The sequence below is a fragment of the Microtus oregoni genome, unplaced genomic scaffold (assembly GCF_018167655.1).
Source record: "Microtus oregoni isolate MIOR12 unplaced genomic scaffold, Mior012 000013F_ref0000133, whole genome shotgun sequence".
NCBI classification, from domain to species: domain Eukaryota; kingdom Metazoa; phylum Chordata; class Mammalia; order Rodentia; family Cricetidae; genus Microtus; species Microtus oregoni.
In genome coordinates this window covers 5,651,099-5,669,471 of record NW_024543072.1, presented here as the reverse complement: position 1 = coordinate 5,669,471, position 18,373 = coordinate 5,651,099, and the positions used below count along the sequence as shown (strand labels likewise).

Here is an 18,373-nt window from a genome sequence, read left to right as displayed (position 1 = left end):
ATTCAGGACTCTAACCTCACGGGTGCTGTGCACTTGGCACACCGCTCCCCCAAGCAGTGTTCACGAGGGTCACATTCCCATCAACAAGTCATGGGGAATCTCTCCTGAAGTCTTTCAGAATCCTTCTTGGGACCATTTTTTTCCACCCTCCATCAGTCCTTTTGATTTGGTGAGTTAGGAAATGTGTTCCCTGACATCCTGAGACTTCTCGTTAGTGGTTTGCCTTCCTTCTTTGGCTTTCCATCTGTACCTACTATGGTAGTTTCTTTTCTGGATTCTGTGAGAAAAATCCTATGACAAAAACAAGTAAGTAGAGAAAGGCTTATTTGGTTGTCAATTTCAGAGTGTTCTCTGTCATTGCGAGGAGGTCAGGGCAGTTGGCATTTGAAGAGCTAGTCACATCCTCAGTAAAGAGCAGAGGGAGAATGAATGCGTGCATGCGCTTTCCCCCGCTCTCACACTGTTCAGAACCTCCTCAGAGGCTGCTGTGGGACAATGGTCTGTATCCTGTCAATTATATTTTAAATAAACACTGATTGGCAAGTAACCAGGCAGGAAGTATAAACGGGACAACCAGGCAAGAAATAGAGGCAGGGCAATGAGAACAGGAGAATTCTGAGAAGAAGGAAGTTCCTTCTGCAGTACTGACCCAGACACAGAAGAAACAAGATGTGATTGCCTCACTGAATAAGGTACCAAGCCACGTGGCTAACATAAGACAAGAATAATGGGTTAATATAAGTTATAAGAATTAATAAGAAGCCTGTGCAAATGGGCCAATCAGTTTATAACTAATGGAGACCACTGTGTGATTTCTTTGGGACTTAACAACTGTGGGAACTCGGAAGGACAAAAAATTCAGTCAGCAAGAGGCAATGGTGTGCCCCCCAGCCCCAGACTGGTCCTTCAACTTCAGTAAACCCAGTTAGGAAAATCCTTCACAGGCATGTCAACAAGCCAACCTCAGCTAGACAGTTCCTCACTGAGAGTCCTTTCCTAGGTGAGTGTACAATATTTCAAGCTGCCAGTCAAACCTAATTTTCACATATACTTTCCTGGTGAGTTCTATGATGTGAAGCCTTCTGAAGATAAAAGTCTCACTCCTGGTGCCATGGGTACCACTCACAGCCTTACTCATAGGACCACCATGCTCATGCTCAGCTGCTGCATGAGTGACTTAGGTATTGCTTATGCCATTTTTGTTGTTGCTGAAAACAGCAAAATGCTAAGTGAAATATATGTTAATTAAAAGCAATTAAATGTATGACCTGTTAAGGAATCTCAAAGGCTGAAACAAAGCCCTAGTAGAACTTGAGCTTTAGGTGGAGAACAGCATGCTTATTCAGGTTGCCATTTATCGGATGGATAGACTTGAGTTTTGGTTTCCACAATTACAAGGACATTGAAGAAAGTCCTGGTGACTAGTTGAGCTAATTCAGAAGAGGCATGTCATCGGAATGTTACTACTGGCACCACATAAACCCGGGGTCCCAGTTGTCTACACTGTTAGTGGAAGGGGAACCCAAAATAACCCTCCTACTCTGTACACCTCTACATTTTCTAAGGGACCACAGGAAAAATGGTCTGTTTTAAAATTTTGAGCCAAAAGAAAAGTGCACAAGATTTTCTTTCCCTCTGAGACATGGAGGGATCATGTGTGGCTATACTGTGTAAGCTGATTCAGAACTTTCAGCTAGGCAGTAAGCTTGAAGGGTCCTGGGTTGGGAGTGCCTCAGGTGCTGGCAGAAACAAATGGTCTAAATAATCACGTGACTGATGCCAGTTTCAAGTACATCTCCACAGTTTTCTTTCTTTTTTTAAAAGTCATACGATCTGTAAGAAAAACAATGGAAAAGGGATACAATAGAATCAGTAATTAAAAGCTTCCTAAGTTGGAAGTTATAAGACATGGCTTATGACATTAGTGTGCTCTTCCCATTAAAGTCAACAAAGGAAATGGTCAAAATATGAAGATTGATCAATCAAGGGACTCTAAAACCTACCAAGCAGTTTTCATGATAACTAAATAAGATACTGAGGAATAGCAGATTATAAGAGCAGAATTTGAAAAGCATAGTCAGTCGTTTAATTATTTAAGATCTGCCAATAGCAGAAGGAATATTTAATAAATCAGGAAACAACAGAAGAAATTAAATAAGAGAAATAGAAAGGAAAGGCTCTGTAGGACAATAATATATAATAAGGTCCCTTTCGGGCTGAATCAGAGCTCCCATACCACTATGGGAGGTGTGTGTGTGTATCTGTGTGTGTCTGTCTGTGTGTAGGATTCATAGTGATTATAGACTATTGTCCTCTACTAATCCATCTCCATTAATCTGTGCATCACCATAAGGTCGTGGCCTACTGGCAAATTTCCCATGGGCTCCCATGGGGGGCATCTTTCTCCTTTGCCAGCTACAAGGCTTCTCACTGACTCTGCCTTCTTTCCTTCTCTATCTGCTTGGAATTCCTGCCTTGCTCTATTCTGCTAAGCCACTGGCCAAAACAGCTTCTTTATTAACCAATGGCAATAAAGCATATTCATAGCATACAGGGGAATCCCACATAATTTGTGTGTTCCTGGAAGAATCCAGAGCTTATGTACATTGCTAGTGGTGAGGAATTGTCACAGACTATAAAGTCTCATTAGCTCAGTGCAGTGGGAGGCAGAGGCAGGAGGGTCAGGAATTCAGAGTTATTGCAACACAGTGGATCTGAGGGCAAACAGAGCTGTGGGAGACACTACCTTAAATAGCAACCAAAAACTAAATTTCTTAAAATACTAAACTTTTTGTTACCTTGTGGCTTAACAGTTTCACTCTTGGAGTACATTATTCAATAAGTGAAGATTGTGTCTACAGAACCCTGTACATAAATGTTCTTCGTGCCATTATTTGGAATATTCAGAATGCCATTTTAGTGTCTGCGGTCTAGTAAATGGATAAGTAAAATGTACACTAGTAAAACAGCAGAATGTTACTATGTGATAAAAATGAATGAAGTGCTGTTACTGTATAATTCTAGTAAACAGTGTGCGGTGTGAAAGGAGCCACTCAGTCATTGGTCACATTTTACTGCATTTACGTGAAGTGTACATGGCATAACAATACCCAGAGACAGGAAAGGAATCACTGGGTGCATAGAGCTGAGGACAGGGGGTAGAAAACAGAATGGTTTCCTCTGGATTATTTTTATCTTTGAGATGCAGATGTTCTGAGGTTTGAGATGATGGTTGTACAGCTGTAGTGATTGTGAGTTAGGCAAGGTATGATTAGTAGGTAGGGAGAAGCCTTGCTGTGTGGTCAGTAAGTGGGGAGAAGCCCTTGCCGTGAAGGCCGTGGGCATGGAGCCATATTCTGGCTTCCCAATGAAGACGGCTGAGTGACAGGCACTATTCCCAGATTCAAGACCTCTCTTTTTAAAAGTAAAAGTTATCCTCCCCCTGTGTGTGTGTGTGTGTGTGTGTGTTTCTGTGGAGGAAAGAGAACAACCTACAGGGAATGGTTCTTTCCTACCGTTACCCCAGGGTTGAACTAAAGTTGCTGTACTTGGTGACAGGTCTCTTTACCATATAATAAATGTCTTTAAACTAGAAATTATTTTAGCATTAAGTAATAATATTCAAGTGAAAGAATTAAAAAAAAGAGAAAGAATAAAACTGAGGTTTTTTTATTTGTTTTCTTCTTCCTCCCTCCCTCCTTTCCTTTCTTCTACACACACACACACACACACACACACACACACACACACACACACCATACCACATACCACACCATGCCACACTCCCACACAAAGTTACACTGGAAATGAAAATTGGACAAATATTAACAATAAAAGCTGCTATAGACTTTAAACAAAGAAAACATTTCTAAAGTTAAAATAATTGACAGAAGTACAAAAAGCAATTGATTGTTTTCTCATACGGTGGATAGTTTTAACATATCTTCTAAGCAATAAACAAGTGAAACAGACTTCTTAAAGTAAAACATGCTAAATATTTGAGCTTCCCAATTTCCTGAGTTATCTAATGCTGGGCATGATATTAGATAATGCATGTAACAGTGGCTGAATATATTTGACTTCTCTTTATGGTATAATATTTTGATTGATTCTTTGGTAATTTTGACAATTATTTTTATCATATTTCTTCTACATTCCTCTCTTTATCTGCTCAGATATGCCATCCTCACAACTTCCTGGGGCTTTTTTTGTTTGTTTTTGTTTTTTGTCTCATTGAGTCCAGTTGATTTGCCCATATACTCATGGATATGAGGTCATGCATTGGAGCATGGTCAACCTACCAGAGGCCATATCCTTAAAGAAATTGATTCTTTCTCCCCCTCAAAGCCGTCAACTGTCAATAGCACCTCAGTTGGAGGCAGGGATTCGTGAGCCCCTCTCTGATCCATGCTGAAATGTTAATGTCACAATCTTATACATGTCTTGGGTAGACAACCACAGCTGCTTTCAAGTCATGGGAGCATTGGTCCTTCATGCAGAATGCTTTGTTTCATGTTGGTCCTCCATGACCTCTGACTTTTGCAGTCTTCTCACACATCTACCTCAGATGGTTCCTGAGCCTTGGGGGATGTCCCAGTTGTATCTGATTACTCCATAGTACTTTATACTTTGACCATCTGTGAGTTTTTGTGCTAACCTTCATTTACTGCATAAAGGAATCTATGGGTATAGAGATGTGGATTTAGAGTGCAGTTTGTTACCATTAACAAAATACTAACACTATATATATAAAACACAATAGTAACACTAGTTTTTCTTTTTTTTTTTTTTTTTTTTGCAAATCGCAAGAGGTTTATTGAGTAGACACAGGTACCTGCAGGCGGAGTAACACTAGTTTTATTCTTGGGGTCTTTGAGCTCTTCAACCAGAGGTTCTTGGCAATAATTATAACACCAGGCATGTGCTTTCTCCTGTGGGATGGGCCTCAAATCCAATCTGAAGATCAGTTGGTCACCCCAATAGCATTCATGCCAGTTTTTCACCCTTGGGCATATCTTGACACAATGATTATTATTATAACTTATACCTCAGCCGTAAGTAAGACTGGGGATGACGTCTCCCTCTAAGCAGCCTGCACAGATCCTTCTGGACTATGAAAGCTAGCTAACAGGGAGGAAGCTTTCTGGTCAATACTATCTTCATTTCCCCATGTTCTGTGATCAAAGTGTGTGGTTTATTCAATTGTTCTACAATGATGATCAGCAAAGGGCAGTGGCAATGGTCTACATTGTATGGTTGTCCCTAGCACACTCCTGGCCAACTGGCAGTGGATTCCCATTTGGTAACCTATGGCTTTTAGGCTGGAACTAATGGGCCAGGCAGTGTTTAAAAGAATACAGTTTCCGTGTAATTATTTCAGGGCATAAGCTATGTGGGCGGCAGGGTGCCGGGGACGCAGCCCCGCTGCTCCCTCAACACAGGTTCAGTGAGAGTCCTATCTCAGGGAAGCAGGTGGGGAGAGATGGAGAACACATGACATCCTCCTCTGGCCTCCATGTATACTTGCACAACTGTGACATACATGTATACACACACACATGAAGAAGGGAGGAAGAAATGAGGGGAAGTGCTGAAAATTAATGAGGTGAATTTAGGAAAAGCAAGTAGAATATTCCCAAAGAAGGCACAAGGAAAGAAAAATTTAAAAATAAGAGCAAAAATTAATGAGCAGAAACCAAAAATGAACTTGTCTGACTATCACTTTTGATACTGGATCTCTGATTTGTTCGTTTAATTTGGCATAGTTTTGATGACATCAAACAAGGAAACATCAAGATGAATATTTGAGAATGCATAATTCTAGATACCATTGGTAGAAGAGATAAGTAAGTTTTATGAAAATTTCCTTCAAATTAATATAGAAACTTAATTGCAATGTAGAATTTTTAGTAGGGAAAAATATATATTTTTGCCCATGTTTTCTAATGAACATCAAAATAAAAAACAATCCAAATTTACAGAAAAGATCTCCAAGCACATCAAAAGATAAATGTGTACCAAAACCTAAGTACAACAGCACAGGCAGGAATAGAACAGAGCGTTCTTACCCCAAAACATAGATGGAAAATCCTGGAAGAATATCTGCAAACAGAAGCACTGAAAAATATTATATGTTGTGACTCAGTGAAGTTTTCAAAAAACTACAAGGAACAGATAATGTTGAAAGTCCATTGATGTGACTTATTACAACATATTAAAGGAAGAAAGGCAGGGGATGGAGGTAGGATGTTGGGTAATATAAGCATTCTTTAATGATTTAAAGAAATTCTTTTAATGATTATAATAAAAGAAAATTTTCTCAAACCTAAAAGTGCATCTTCAAAGATCTTATGTCCTGGGAAAACTGTGGGATAATGGCATTTTTACAAGCTGCTTGTGATCATGAAAATTAACGTAACTTCTTTGGGAAACATTCTTTTTCTTATCTGGTGAAATTGGATTAAGATGTTATGATGGTTTGAATGAGAAGGGTAACACAGGCTCACAGATCTGAATGCTTTATCATCAGCAAGTGGTTTGTCCTGAGAATGATTAGGAGGCCTTATTGGAGAAAGTGTCACTGGGGTTGGGCTTTGAGGCTTTAAAAGCTCTATCTATGCCCAGTATCACTCCCTTCATGCTGCCTGATGAGTTGGATGTAAAACTCTCAACTCCTTATCCAGCACCATATTTGCCTGTGTGTTGTCATGTTTCCCGCCCTGATGATATTGAACTAAACCTTTGAAACTGTAAGCAAGTCCCAATTATAAATACTTTCTTTTATAAGAGTTGCCTTGGTCATGGTGTCTCTTCATAGCAATAGAACAGTGACTAAGACAGAAGTTGGTATCAGGAGTAGGGTATTGGGACAGCCCTAACTATACTGGTTTTTAGAGCAATATGAAAGACTTTGGGACTTTGGGATAGAAAAACGATTGGGTACTTTAAGCATATAGCATGGAAGACAATGTTGACTGTGGGGGCACAACTCAAGAAGTTTTATAGGGGAAGAGTTTTAATAAGTAGTCAAGAGACTCTTCTTGTGATATTTTAGGGAAGAATGTGGCTGCTTTCTGGCCTTGTCAAAAAATCTTCCTGAGGCTAAATTGAAGAGTTTTTGGACTAATGGTGTTGGAAGAGGAAGTTTCAAGATATCCTGGTATTGACTCTGTAGCATGGTTATTAGTGGCCACTCTGTTATGTGGAAAGGAGCAAGCCGAGGAAGGAAAAATACAAAATGTTTAGTTTGGAAAAAGGAGCACCAGGAAGTGTAATGGTGCTAAGTCCACTGCTCCAAGTAATAAGAGGTTCAAAGGAGATCCTTATGCTAAATAGAATAAAGTGAATGATTACCTCAGGACAAGACCCTGCCTAGCTAAGTTTTCACCTTGTGAAAGGGAATTAAAATCTTAAGCAGTGAAGGGAACCATCAGCAAAAGAAAGTTGATGCAGATGTAATTGAATGAGGGGTCCGTGTTCCAGCCCCAGCAAGCAGCAGAACCTGACACTTTTGGCCATGTGGTTCTGCCTTTAGAGTGAAGGATGTATGAAAGGGGTGTGGAATATTCCTGCTTAGCTAAGGAAAGCTGCTGAGGCCAGGCATGTGTCCATGGTGTCGCTGAATGGAGACTCAGAGAGGACATTGTGTGAAGCCGTGAAGGTAAAAACCTGGATTGTATTGAAGATTCCAAGATGGTGGAGTTGCCAGAGTGGTGGAATACCTGCTGAGGGGAGCTGCTAACAGGGAGTGGAACAAGCCCCAGAGAAAGAAGGGTGTTGCAGTCAACAAAGCTGTAAGGAGTTGGAGATCTGAAGAGCACTTTGACGTTAGACATGGAGATACAGGATTTGGAGTTTGTCTGGCTGTTTTTTTTTTTTTTACTTGCTTTAGTTCAGTATTTCTTTGCTATGCTCATTTTACTTCCTTTTGGAATGGTTATATACATTCTGTGCCATTATATGTTGGAAGTGTGTGATATGCTTTTTTATTTTGATTTTACCGGGGGTTACAGTTCAAGAGATTTCTATGAGTCTCAGAAAGACTTGGAACTGACTTTTCAACACTGTTGAGACTGTGATTCATTATGGGGACTTTTGCAGTTGGACTTGTTGGAAGACCTGTGTCACTGGGGGTGGGCTTTGAGACTTCAAAAGCCTAAGCCAGGCCCAGTTTCATTCTCTTCGGGCTGTCAGTACCTTCAAGTGTAGAGCTCTCAGTTCCTTATCCAGCTCTGTGTCTGCCTGCATGTTGCCATGCTCCCTGCTGTGAGGATAATGGACCTCTGAAATTGTAAGCACTTGTTTACAGAATGCTTTCTTTTTAAGAACTACTGTGATTCTCTTCACAACAGTAGAATAATGACTAAGATGGATATACATGCTACATGGTCCAGCAACTTCACACCTAGATCGAAGCTTGTAAAGATGATGCCTATATGATCAGGTTTCATATATTTTCAGAGTATCAATGTTGCAAAGATTAAAAGTCTAAAAACAAAAAAGGATTAAAAATTTAGAATAAATACTACGTAAGTAGTAGAGATAAAAATAAGTTGAGGTGAACTCTTGCAGTGGAATTCTCTTTTTAAGTAAAAAATGATTGAAATCTGTGTGCATTGGTTTGTTTGGACGTATTTAATCTCTAGGACATAAATACTTAAGGCATATGTAACACAAAGTTATAAAATATGAAAAATTAAATGATATATTCTGTATGGATGTAACAGTTAGTGATAAAACTAAAAATGATCCCAAAATTCAGTGACAGTTCTAAAGAGGGCAAGAGGAAGATAGATATGGGATGGTATTGATAAAATTAATTCTAATTATTATTATTTTTATTTTTGGTGATTTAAATGATGAGTGTTTTTTCATTGCTTTTTCTTATACCTCATATATATTTTAAGTTCCTTTGTCTTCTTTATGTTAAATAGAAATAAAATAATAGCTTTAATGCCTTAAATTATTTTTCTTTTTAAGATGTCTTCAAATGGTACCCTTGAGCCATTGTCTCCACTGTGAACTTGTAGCTCAGGTTAAATAACTATTTTGCCTTCCCTTTCCCATGGTCTGCACGCTAACAGTAGACTTCTGGGTTTCTAAGACAAGTAGATTTTGGCAGGATGCTTTCATCATATCACAGACCCAGGGTCTTAGTGAGGTGGAAGGCACCCGCCTATTTTTTGTCTCAGTAGGGTCTCTTCCAGACCAGGGCCATCTCTATAAGCAGATTCATAGCGTTTTCTGCTGGATCTATAATTGCTGCCTATTGAAATCAGTGAGAAACAGATAGTTGTCAAGTGTAAACTGTTCGAAGAGAATTTTCTCAGATTTGCAATTGTCTTATCTTCCAGATTGACCAGCTGAAGCAGGAACTTTCCAAGAAGGAGTCAGAACTTCTTGCCTTACAAACAAAGCTTGAAACCCTTAGCAATCAAAATTCAGATTGCAAGCAACACATCGAAGTGCTTAAAGAGTCACTTACTGCCAAAGAACAGAGGGCTGCCATCCTTCAGACAGAGGTAAGGCAATGTCTAGGCTCTGGAGAGCAGGGACACATCACCATATACTATGTTTTTTCCAGGGAGACATTCTGTAGAGAACCCTTTCCCAAAGCTATTGGGGCCATATGTGTTTTGGGACTCCCAGAATTTCACATGTTTTCAAACATGATTCCTGTTTGTGTAGCATAGCTTTGTGACATCCCCTCGTCCCCTCAACTGAGGCAATCCCCCAGACCAAACATGTGACTCTTTCTGAAGGGAAAACAGTCTTACAATGAGGTGGGATAAATAAGGATGAAGACCAGATTCATTGTCTACTGTTGGTGTGTTTCATGTTATTTATCCAAGGAGTTGTTTCATATTTACAATTTTTTCCATTCTATTTTTCCATTGTTTAGAGCATTTTTGGATTTGAGAATTATGGAATTGTATCTGGAATGATTAAATTTCATCAAAATCATGAAATGGTTAGACTAGCCCATGCCTTACTTGACATCATTTGTAAAGATGATTTCTTATTAATTAAATGAAGAAAATGTTCTTGAAGGAAATATTGCTCTGTTATTTCTGTTTCATACATAGAGGAACAACAAAAGCATCCCTCGCTCCCCCAAAAAGCTATGCCATGTGTTATTATCCTCTTTTCTTGCTTCTTCAGGTTGGATTACACATTGTCGTATAAGAAATGCAACCTATACAGTAGTTGTTGTATAAATCAAACAGCTGTCAAAGTGACAAGCGATATAGCAGAGAAGTTAGTAAACAAAGCCGATTTGTGTGTTGAGGCAGTGCCTTTTGGATTACTCTGGGAGAAGGCAACATAATTGGCATACGTGTTCTCTGGGGTTCTTTGTAACCGGTCTTTGTACATATAGACTTTAAAGTAGTTAAGGAGGAGTTACATTTGTCTTACAAGTTGGTTGGGTTGTTGTGTAGATCACTGCCCTCAGTCAAAGTTGCATGGCATTTTCTTTTTTAACTCATTTTACGTTTCTGCCCTCTAGAAGTTGTCAATCTAGAACTGGATTACGGGATCCAAATCTGGACTTTGCTTGATTTCATAAAATATTATTAGAACCCACCATGCCTGTTATTCTCTACGTCGGCTTTCTTGCTCTCCTTGCGGGGCTGTGCAGCTGTTACAGAGCTTGCATGGCCCACAGAGCCGAGCGTATTTCCTGTCTCATCTCCCATGGAAAGCAACTGCCAACCCTCCCAGTGTGACCATTATGAAGCAGGTCATGCGAGCAGGCACTGGGGTGTCCAGTCAAGGCTCCTTCTCGCTTCATGTTGTGCACAGGCCAGATAGTTCACTGACTCCTGTTCAGAAACAGTTTTTGCTTCACAAAGACCTCTGCAGATCTGTATTTCCTCTTAAGGCTATTGTCATTGTGTTACTGTGAGTTGGGTGAGAGGAAATGTGAGGACCAAGGCAGCCTGCTTGAACAAACAGGCTCCCAGGTCCCCCAACAGTTCCTATCCAGAAGGCAAGAGTGAGAAAGAAATGCCAGTTGAGAAAGGCTTCTCCTTTCGCTGCCTGATACTGATGCCTGTGGTAATCTGCCTGCCCATCTTTCTGTTTTACTTCTTTCAAATTAACACAGTTTAAATTAGACCCATATATATTTCATGAAAAAGACAGAGGTGACATTATGTGGGCAGCTTCTATCCCATGTTCAATAATTAAATGGCCCAATGGAGAGAGGGTGCTTTGAAGTAGAAATGAAGTCACTCTTCTGCAAGGACAATGAGATGGTCTTTCTACACTCCTGCTTTGATGTTGAGAGTGTCACATTAATAAGTCTATCGGCTGAAACATCCAAGGAATTTTCCTTTACCTTTTCTCTTCTATTAAGAGTGCTGTGTGTGGAAACAGAGGAACAAGTTATCTAATGATGTCTGTCTCTTGAAGAAAGCAATTTTGTTGAAATTAGCTATAATTGTTGAATCATGGGGAAGGGATCGCAGCACGGTAGAATGCATTGAAGTTCTATCTCCTCTCTTTAGCTCAACAGGGAAGCCACAGTCTCCCTACCTCATAAGTGGTTGCTTCATGGGAGAGTGGTCGTTAGGTGAGATATGTTCCATCTCATTATGTCCTATGTTGAAAGACGTGAGTTAAACACAGCTGAGGGATGTGGAGCTCATCCTCAGAAGAGGTGACATGGGACAGTTGCTTGGAGCTTGATTGTTGACTCATTCCAAATTGCTTGCCAGACTCGAAGAAAATGGAAAGACTCTTCTTGGCTTCTCTGGAGTATCTGTGCTGCCAGCTGGCTTTTTAGCCGGATATCTGCAATGTGGTATAAATGGTCACCACCACTGGGTATTCCTCTGGAGCACAATGACAGTTGAACTGGCATAATAGTTCCTGTCTGTCAGGAAGGTTCTGCAAGTAGGACCTTTGTGTTTGGGAGGTGGTGGGATGAAGGGTGGGGTGAGAGGTGGGAGGCCAGTTGTCTGGGTTTGTGGCTATGTGGCTTGGCTCTTTGGTTGGTTTGTTTTAACTTGTACAAATACCCAGGCGCTCTTTGACATGTGTGCAATAAATCAGTGGAATAATAATTATACATGTACAGAGATACACCACATGAGTCTTAACATAACATTTTACTTTTAAAAATAGCTTCAAAGGACCCCACAGCCACGTCTTAGTTTGTATTTCCCTTAATGCTTCCTGCTCACCGTCTTACCCCATCCAACAAGGCATGCTCTGCTTAGCAGTTGGGGTGCTAATAATTTGACTTGTGTTCTTTCTTGGATTTTTTTGTAATTATTAAGATATACAGAAAGTAGGAAGGATAAAGTCCTAGCATTTATTTCGGTTGGAATTAAAGCACTTTTTAAAGTGAAGGAATATAATGTTTGGAAGTGGAAGGTACATGGATGTGCATGCATCTCCCTGTTAGCATGTGTAAGTGTGGGGAAGATCTGAATACAGAGTTCAGCAAAGAGTTTTCCTTTCTTTTAGTAAAGTGTTCAACTACAAGTTGAGTTTCTTATATTGCTGTTATTGTTATTAGTGTTGTTGCTGTTGTTACTTGAACAAGTTAAATTCTTTCTAATCTTTTCTATTTTAGCTTTGTGAGTTTCATCTGCAACTTTAGCCTCTGTGATTATATAGGACAGACTTTCACAGTTCAGTTCAGTTACCTTTTAATGTTTCTTTTAAAATTTTATTCTTCTTGCCTATATTATATCCTGACCAGTTTCCTCTCCCTCCATTCTTACCAGTTCCTCTTTCTCCCTCCCATCTCCCCAAGATCAACACCTCGTTTGTCCCAACCCCCAGAAAAAAAGAGCAGACTTGCCATGGATATCCACTAAGCATGGCCTAATAAGACACAATGAGACTGGGTACAAACCTTCATCTCATGGCTGGGCATGGCAACCCAGTAGGAAGAGAAGGATCCCAAGTATAGGCAAAAGAGTCAGAGACACCCCCACTCCCAATATAGATCACCAGTCTATACAACTATAAGGTAAGTAAGTGAGGAGGACCTATCTTAGACCCATGCAGGGTCTGTGTTTGTTGCTTCAGTCTCTGTGAGCCCCTAAGAGCCCTGCTTAATTGACTCTGTGGCCTGTATTCTCATGGTGTCTTTGACTGCCTCTGACTCCTACAGTTCTTCCTCCCCATCTTTTTTTGTGGTTCCTCTGACTCTGCCTCATCTTTGGCTGTGGGTTTCTGCATCTGCTCCCATCAGTTGCTCAATGACACCCCTCTGATGACATGTGGGCTATGCACCAATCTGTGAGTACAATCATTAAGAATCATTTCACTGACTTTTCTTTTTCTAGTCATGTTTGGTTCTGTCCTGGGTCTCTAGGGAGTTCTGCCTCTGGTTCCTGGCCATGCAGGAAGTGTCAGGCTTGGTCTCGCTCACATGGCAAAGGCCACAAGTTGGACCATTCGTGGGTTGACCACTCCCATAAGCTCTGTGTCACCATCACCCCAGCTCATCTTTCAGGCTGGACAGTTTGCAGGTTGAAGGTTCTGTGGCTGTGCTGCTGCTTCAGTCCCATTGTTGGAAGACTTGCTGGGTTATAGAAGATGGCCAGTTCAAGCCGTGTGTCCCCAAAAGAGAAATAAAAGCAGGTACTGAGTGAGCGTTGGCTCCATTCCCAAATAAAGACTTTTGTTTCTGCTTTCTTGTAGGGCAGCCTTTTCTCCTGCTCATCACAATTGCAAAACCTCTTGTTGTGGTCAATCTTATGTGTACTTTCTAGAAGAAATGGGATAGTGCTACTCAATGTTCAAGCTTTTTTGTTTGTTTTTTTACTAATTTATGTTGCAGCTAGGTCAGGGAGGTGGCCTATATTTCTAAGTCCTTGTCACTGAACAAGGAATATTGGAGTTCTGTGCTCCAACAGGCAAGGGCAATGTAAGCTAGGTAGGGTGGTGAGTTCCATAGAAAAGGTCTATAGGTTTTATTTTTATGATGTAATCAACACATATGAGAACATTATACAGTCTGTAGACTCTCCAGAAAAATTTCTGTTGGCCAATATATACTTACATTCACATGCAGTGATATGTATAGGTTCAGGTAGCTTATAGATTCCCCAAAAGTCTCAAGATTAGCAACTTCTTTTCTGTGGACTGCATGTACAATTTTATATAAAACAGATTTTGTGCCATATATGGTATGGCCATTGTTCACGTGTCATTGTGACATGACAATGACACTATCTTTGTTGGGAATGGACTCTCTTCAGCACACGGGTATATGATGGAGAAGTGGCTGACAATGTCATAAGCTCCTAGCAATCTCACTGCCCTGGTTACTAGTAAGCCCGTAGGGACTCTGAGCTAGACTTTGTCTTCTGTCTGCTGTCTAATAGCAGACAAGTGAAGGAAGAAAAGAATGGAAATAGATATATAAATAAGTAGCTCCTTAGGAGATTAAAATTTGCAAACTATTCAGAATGTCTATTTATGTGTACTATGGATGAAGCCAGTGCTAGCGAAGTTACTCTGAGAAACCTGACCTGCTTGGCTCATGCCTTTGAGGAGCGGTTTCGGGCACGTGGAGGTGCAGACTCTCCAGGCCTCCGTACAACAGGGCTTTCCTGCACGTGCCTGGAGATGCTTTAGATGGCTCTTGTGTTCCACTCAGCCTTTCCTTCAACTTCAACTTGACATAACAGTGATGTGTGTAACCGGAAGGTTCCTTATTGAGTATCTGTAGTCTTCAAGGTGCTGGTCAGTAGGGAAGGCATCATTTTAGGAGTTTTTGGTCTTGAGCTTTTCCATCTAGTCTGATTACTAAAATGTCTGGCCAGTGTTCTGTGGCTGCCAAAGTGAGTTCTAGAAACTACAGATGAGTGTTTTCAATGTGACTTGAGTTAAACCTGGATTACCACCTGTGAAATCACCATTGAAGTTGTTCTGGTTTAAGGTAAAGTCAGAGATCCAGAGAAGATGGTGAATGACTTGACTGGGTCCTGGGCATTGACCTGTTTTCACCATGAGCAATGAGGATCCTACTGGATGGAGGTCTCACACAGAGACCTGGCAGTTTTATAATAATGCCTTAATATTTGACTTAAGTTTACTAGGTGTGACACTATCCTGGCTGAGAAGGAGGGGTATGAGTCCTCAAGGTAACATTATGACCACAATAATAAGACTATTGTGAGATGTTAGTTAGTACTTTTTAGAAAGTTTACATTGTATAATATTTTTATTTTTTATCGGGGAAGAGACAGAAATCTTTAATAGATAAATAAATTTATAAAAAATGTTTACGGTGTATGTGTGTGTATGTTTGTTTGTTTTGTGTACTGAAAGTAAAAGAATACAGGAAGTTAACTACCGTGCTCTCTCTGAGAGGTAGAGAACAAGGTGTGCCTCAGGTTTTCTGTGATACACAGGTTGTATTTTTGTAATGGATTTTATTTTGTAAGTGAATTTGTAGCAGAAGTATGCCGATCAATCCAGGGGGCTTGTGGAAGGTACTGATAGAGGGAGGAGGGCTTTTCTTAGCCCATGGTAGCATCTCTCAATGTCTTAGTCACCAGTGACTCAGTGTGACAACTTGATCATGGAGCAAACTTGGGCTATAATTTCTTAAGATGACTCAGAAAACCACATTTCTAACAATGAATATGTTAAACGGGTACGCGAGCACGTGTCCGTATTCCTTAGGCTATCTGTGCTGAGACAGACTCTGCCACACTGTCTGGTGACATGAAGGTTGCTGTGACAGGGAGTCAGGAACATTGCATGGCCTATAATTCTCCACTACTGAGTCTTTAAGACCCACAAGCTTGGAACAAGAGAGTAGTTGTCTTTTTTGTTTTATATAAGTTTGTCATAATATATATTTGATTTTATGTGGGGTTTCTAGGGAGGGACTTCTGATTCCCTTTTCACTTCCTGTCCTGGTTGCTGGGAGTGACTTTCTAACCACTTCAGACTTCGAGATGCTACTGTCGCTTTTTTTTTTCAGATAGACTTTTGCTAATTTCCCTGTGTAATTTTAAAATGCAGGTGCTTTTTAAACAGTTATTAGCACACACGCCAAGCCAGATTTGCAGGCTCTGGTACCCTTTGCCCTCGTGAGGACAGTGTTCCCCTTTTAAGCTTTGTAAGTAATGTCTTTAAAACTAATAAATTAAGGGACTTGTTGAAAACACACACACACACACACACCACACACACACTCACCACACACACACACAAAGTCCTCTTGTCATTTATATTTTTCCAGCTCAGTCCCCTTATTGGCCCACATTTTTAAATGTTTTTATTTGGCGGGGAAAGGCATTGTTTGAAAGTTTTATTGATAACACTTTTAACTGCAAGAAAACGACGTAAACATGCAGAGCAGTAACTATCGTGGTGGCCACAGGTGGGAGGTCTGCAGAATGCTTTATTGCCAATAGGAAAAGAAACGCTGGGAACCACAGTCATTACAGGGGTCACCACTTCTGCCTCATGCATCGCATTCCCATTGTGAGAGCAGAGATGACGGCAGCTCCAAACACCACACTTTCCTTCCCCTAATGTCTACAGGCTTTGATTCTCTCTTTAGTAATGATATAGAAAGTTTGGGTCACATAAAAATGAGTCAGGGTCAGGCTTTGGAGACCCAGAGTAGGCAAAGTGCCCTCGTAGCTAGCCAGGGAAGGAACTGGCTAAAGGGGTTGTTATTTTTATAGATTTTAACTCTCCTGCTGAATTAGGCAGGCAGCCTGTCGCTCTCCTCAGGTACCCACAGGAAAGACAAAGGAACCAAGGTGAAACGCCAGGGCCATCCAGAGCTCTAGTGAGAACTTCCGGTGACTGCTGCCTGGCACTTTCAGGATCTTCAGAAGTCGGCCTAGATAGCTGCTGCCATCACTCCCTTCCACAGGTCAGGAGTCTAGTGCAGTCGTTGCTCGAGTTCTCGGAAAATGCCTTATTTAACACCTTGTTAGGATGAAATTGCTTCTGACTTTACAAACACAGGTGTCCAGTTTGGATCCTAATGAACTGTGAAATAGGTAGATGTCTAAAAGGAAATTCTATAAATTGTGAACAGGGCTCTGTCAGCACACTAAATGGATTAGGAAAATTCATTGTCCGCCCTGTAACTGAACACCAGTGTGATGCATGCCCCCGAATTAGTCCTGAAAAGCCAATAAAACAGAGGAAGAAAGTCGAGCCTCAGAGATGTTGATTGTGGGGGTTCCCCACCACAAATGAATCTGGTCCAGGAGGCCTTGGAAATCAGAATGGCTATTCAGAAAGGCCAAGAAGGAGTACATAAAAGCAGACAACACAGAATTTATGGAGCAAAACCACAAACACCTTATTTTCCATTGTACTAAAATAGTGCTATTTTACACTACTCTTTTTGTATGTAATTCTGCTTTCAATTTTATATTGTTACTGCAACTCAAATCTCATTATAAGTGTTCCAACAAAAATCCCCTTTTAATCAAAAACTTTCCAAGCCCTGGCTATTGTAGGCATTTTTTGAGCAACCTATTTTCCTACTGGAACAAAAGAATTAGGCCGTCCCTTTTGAGCCTGTGGGGATGTTATCTGACCCGGGTGGCCAAACATATAATTAAGATGACTGAATCATTTTAATTTCTGTATTAAACCCTTTCATCATCAATGGCCACTGTTTTGGGGTAGAGAGATGGTGAATCAGAGTTCTTTTATTTTCTTTGAGAGGAAATAGGTGGGTCATTGGTACTTGTGCTGGTGAGACGTCTACTTGGTAAAGTCCTTGCCTGGAACACCTTGAGAATGGCGGTGACAGCATCCAGTTCAGCAGCCATCCATGAGAGCACCCATGTCTCTGTGTTAGTACTATCTGGGGGTAGTCTGTGCGTCTGCCATGTCTGTGGGAAGCTGCCCCTTGCCATCTAAATGATGTGACAGCGTCGTGGGGGAATTCCAACAGAACTGTCGGCCTTACGTGCTTTCCTTTTTAGAAGTGAATGCTACAGAAAACAGGATTTATTAAATATGTTCATTTGCCTCTCCCATCTGTGAGTCTGCCGTTGGAAAGCTGTTTAGGATATGACTCTGCTCTCTGGCATGTCCACTTCCCATGTCCCTTGAGGAAGGACCCACGTGCTTCAGTTAGATTTTTTGCTATGTATTTTTATAGCAGCCCTAAAGGCCCAGTTAGATCACATGACAGGGCCTCTGCAAGAAGAAGCCCCTTCTTTTTAGATGTGCTTTTTCTTTAAGTACATGGATTTATTTTGCACAGATATTTTCTTCTCTTAGTTTTTTTAAGGCGATATGGTCAAGGTAATAAGTTGTACAGACATGAACCATCGGAAATTAGTTTTATTTAACAAAATATATTGAACTCTATAAAATTTTGGGCATTTAACTTAATCTTTAAATTGTATTTGTTATT

At 40.6% G+C, this 18,373-nt stretch overlaps 1 protein-coding gene across 8 annotated transcripts in view; it reads left to right on the top strand.

Moving 5' to 3' along the window:
- Erc2 (ELKS/RAB6-interacting/CAST family member 2) overlaps positions 1 to 18,373 on the top strand; it is an 892,417-nt gene that overhangs the window by 304,323 nt on the left and 569,721 nt on the right. For all 8 annotated transcript variants that reach the window (XM_041662605.1, XM_041662600.1, XM_041662604.1 and 5 more), the window contains one exon: positions 9,354 to 9,521. In XM_041662605.1, coding sequence (XP_041518539.1) covers positions 9,354 to 9,521 — 168 coding nt within the window. The remainder of the gene's footprint in view (positions 1 to 9,353; positions 9,522 to 18,373) is intronic.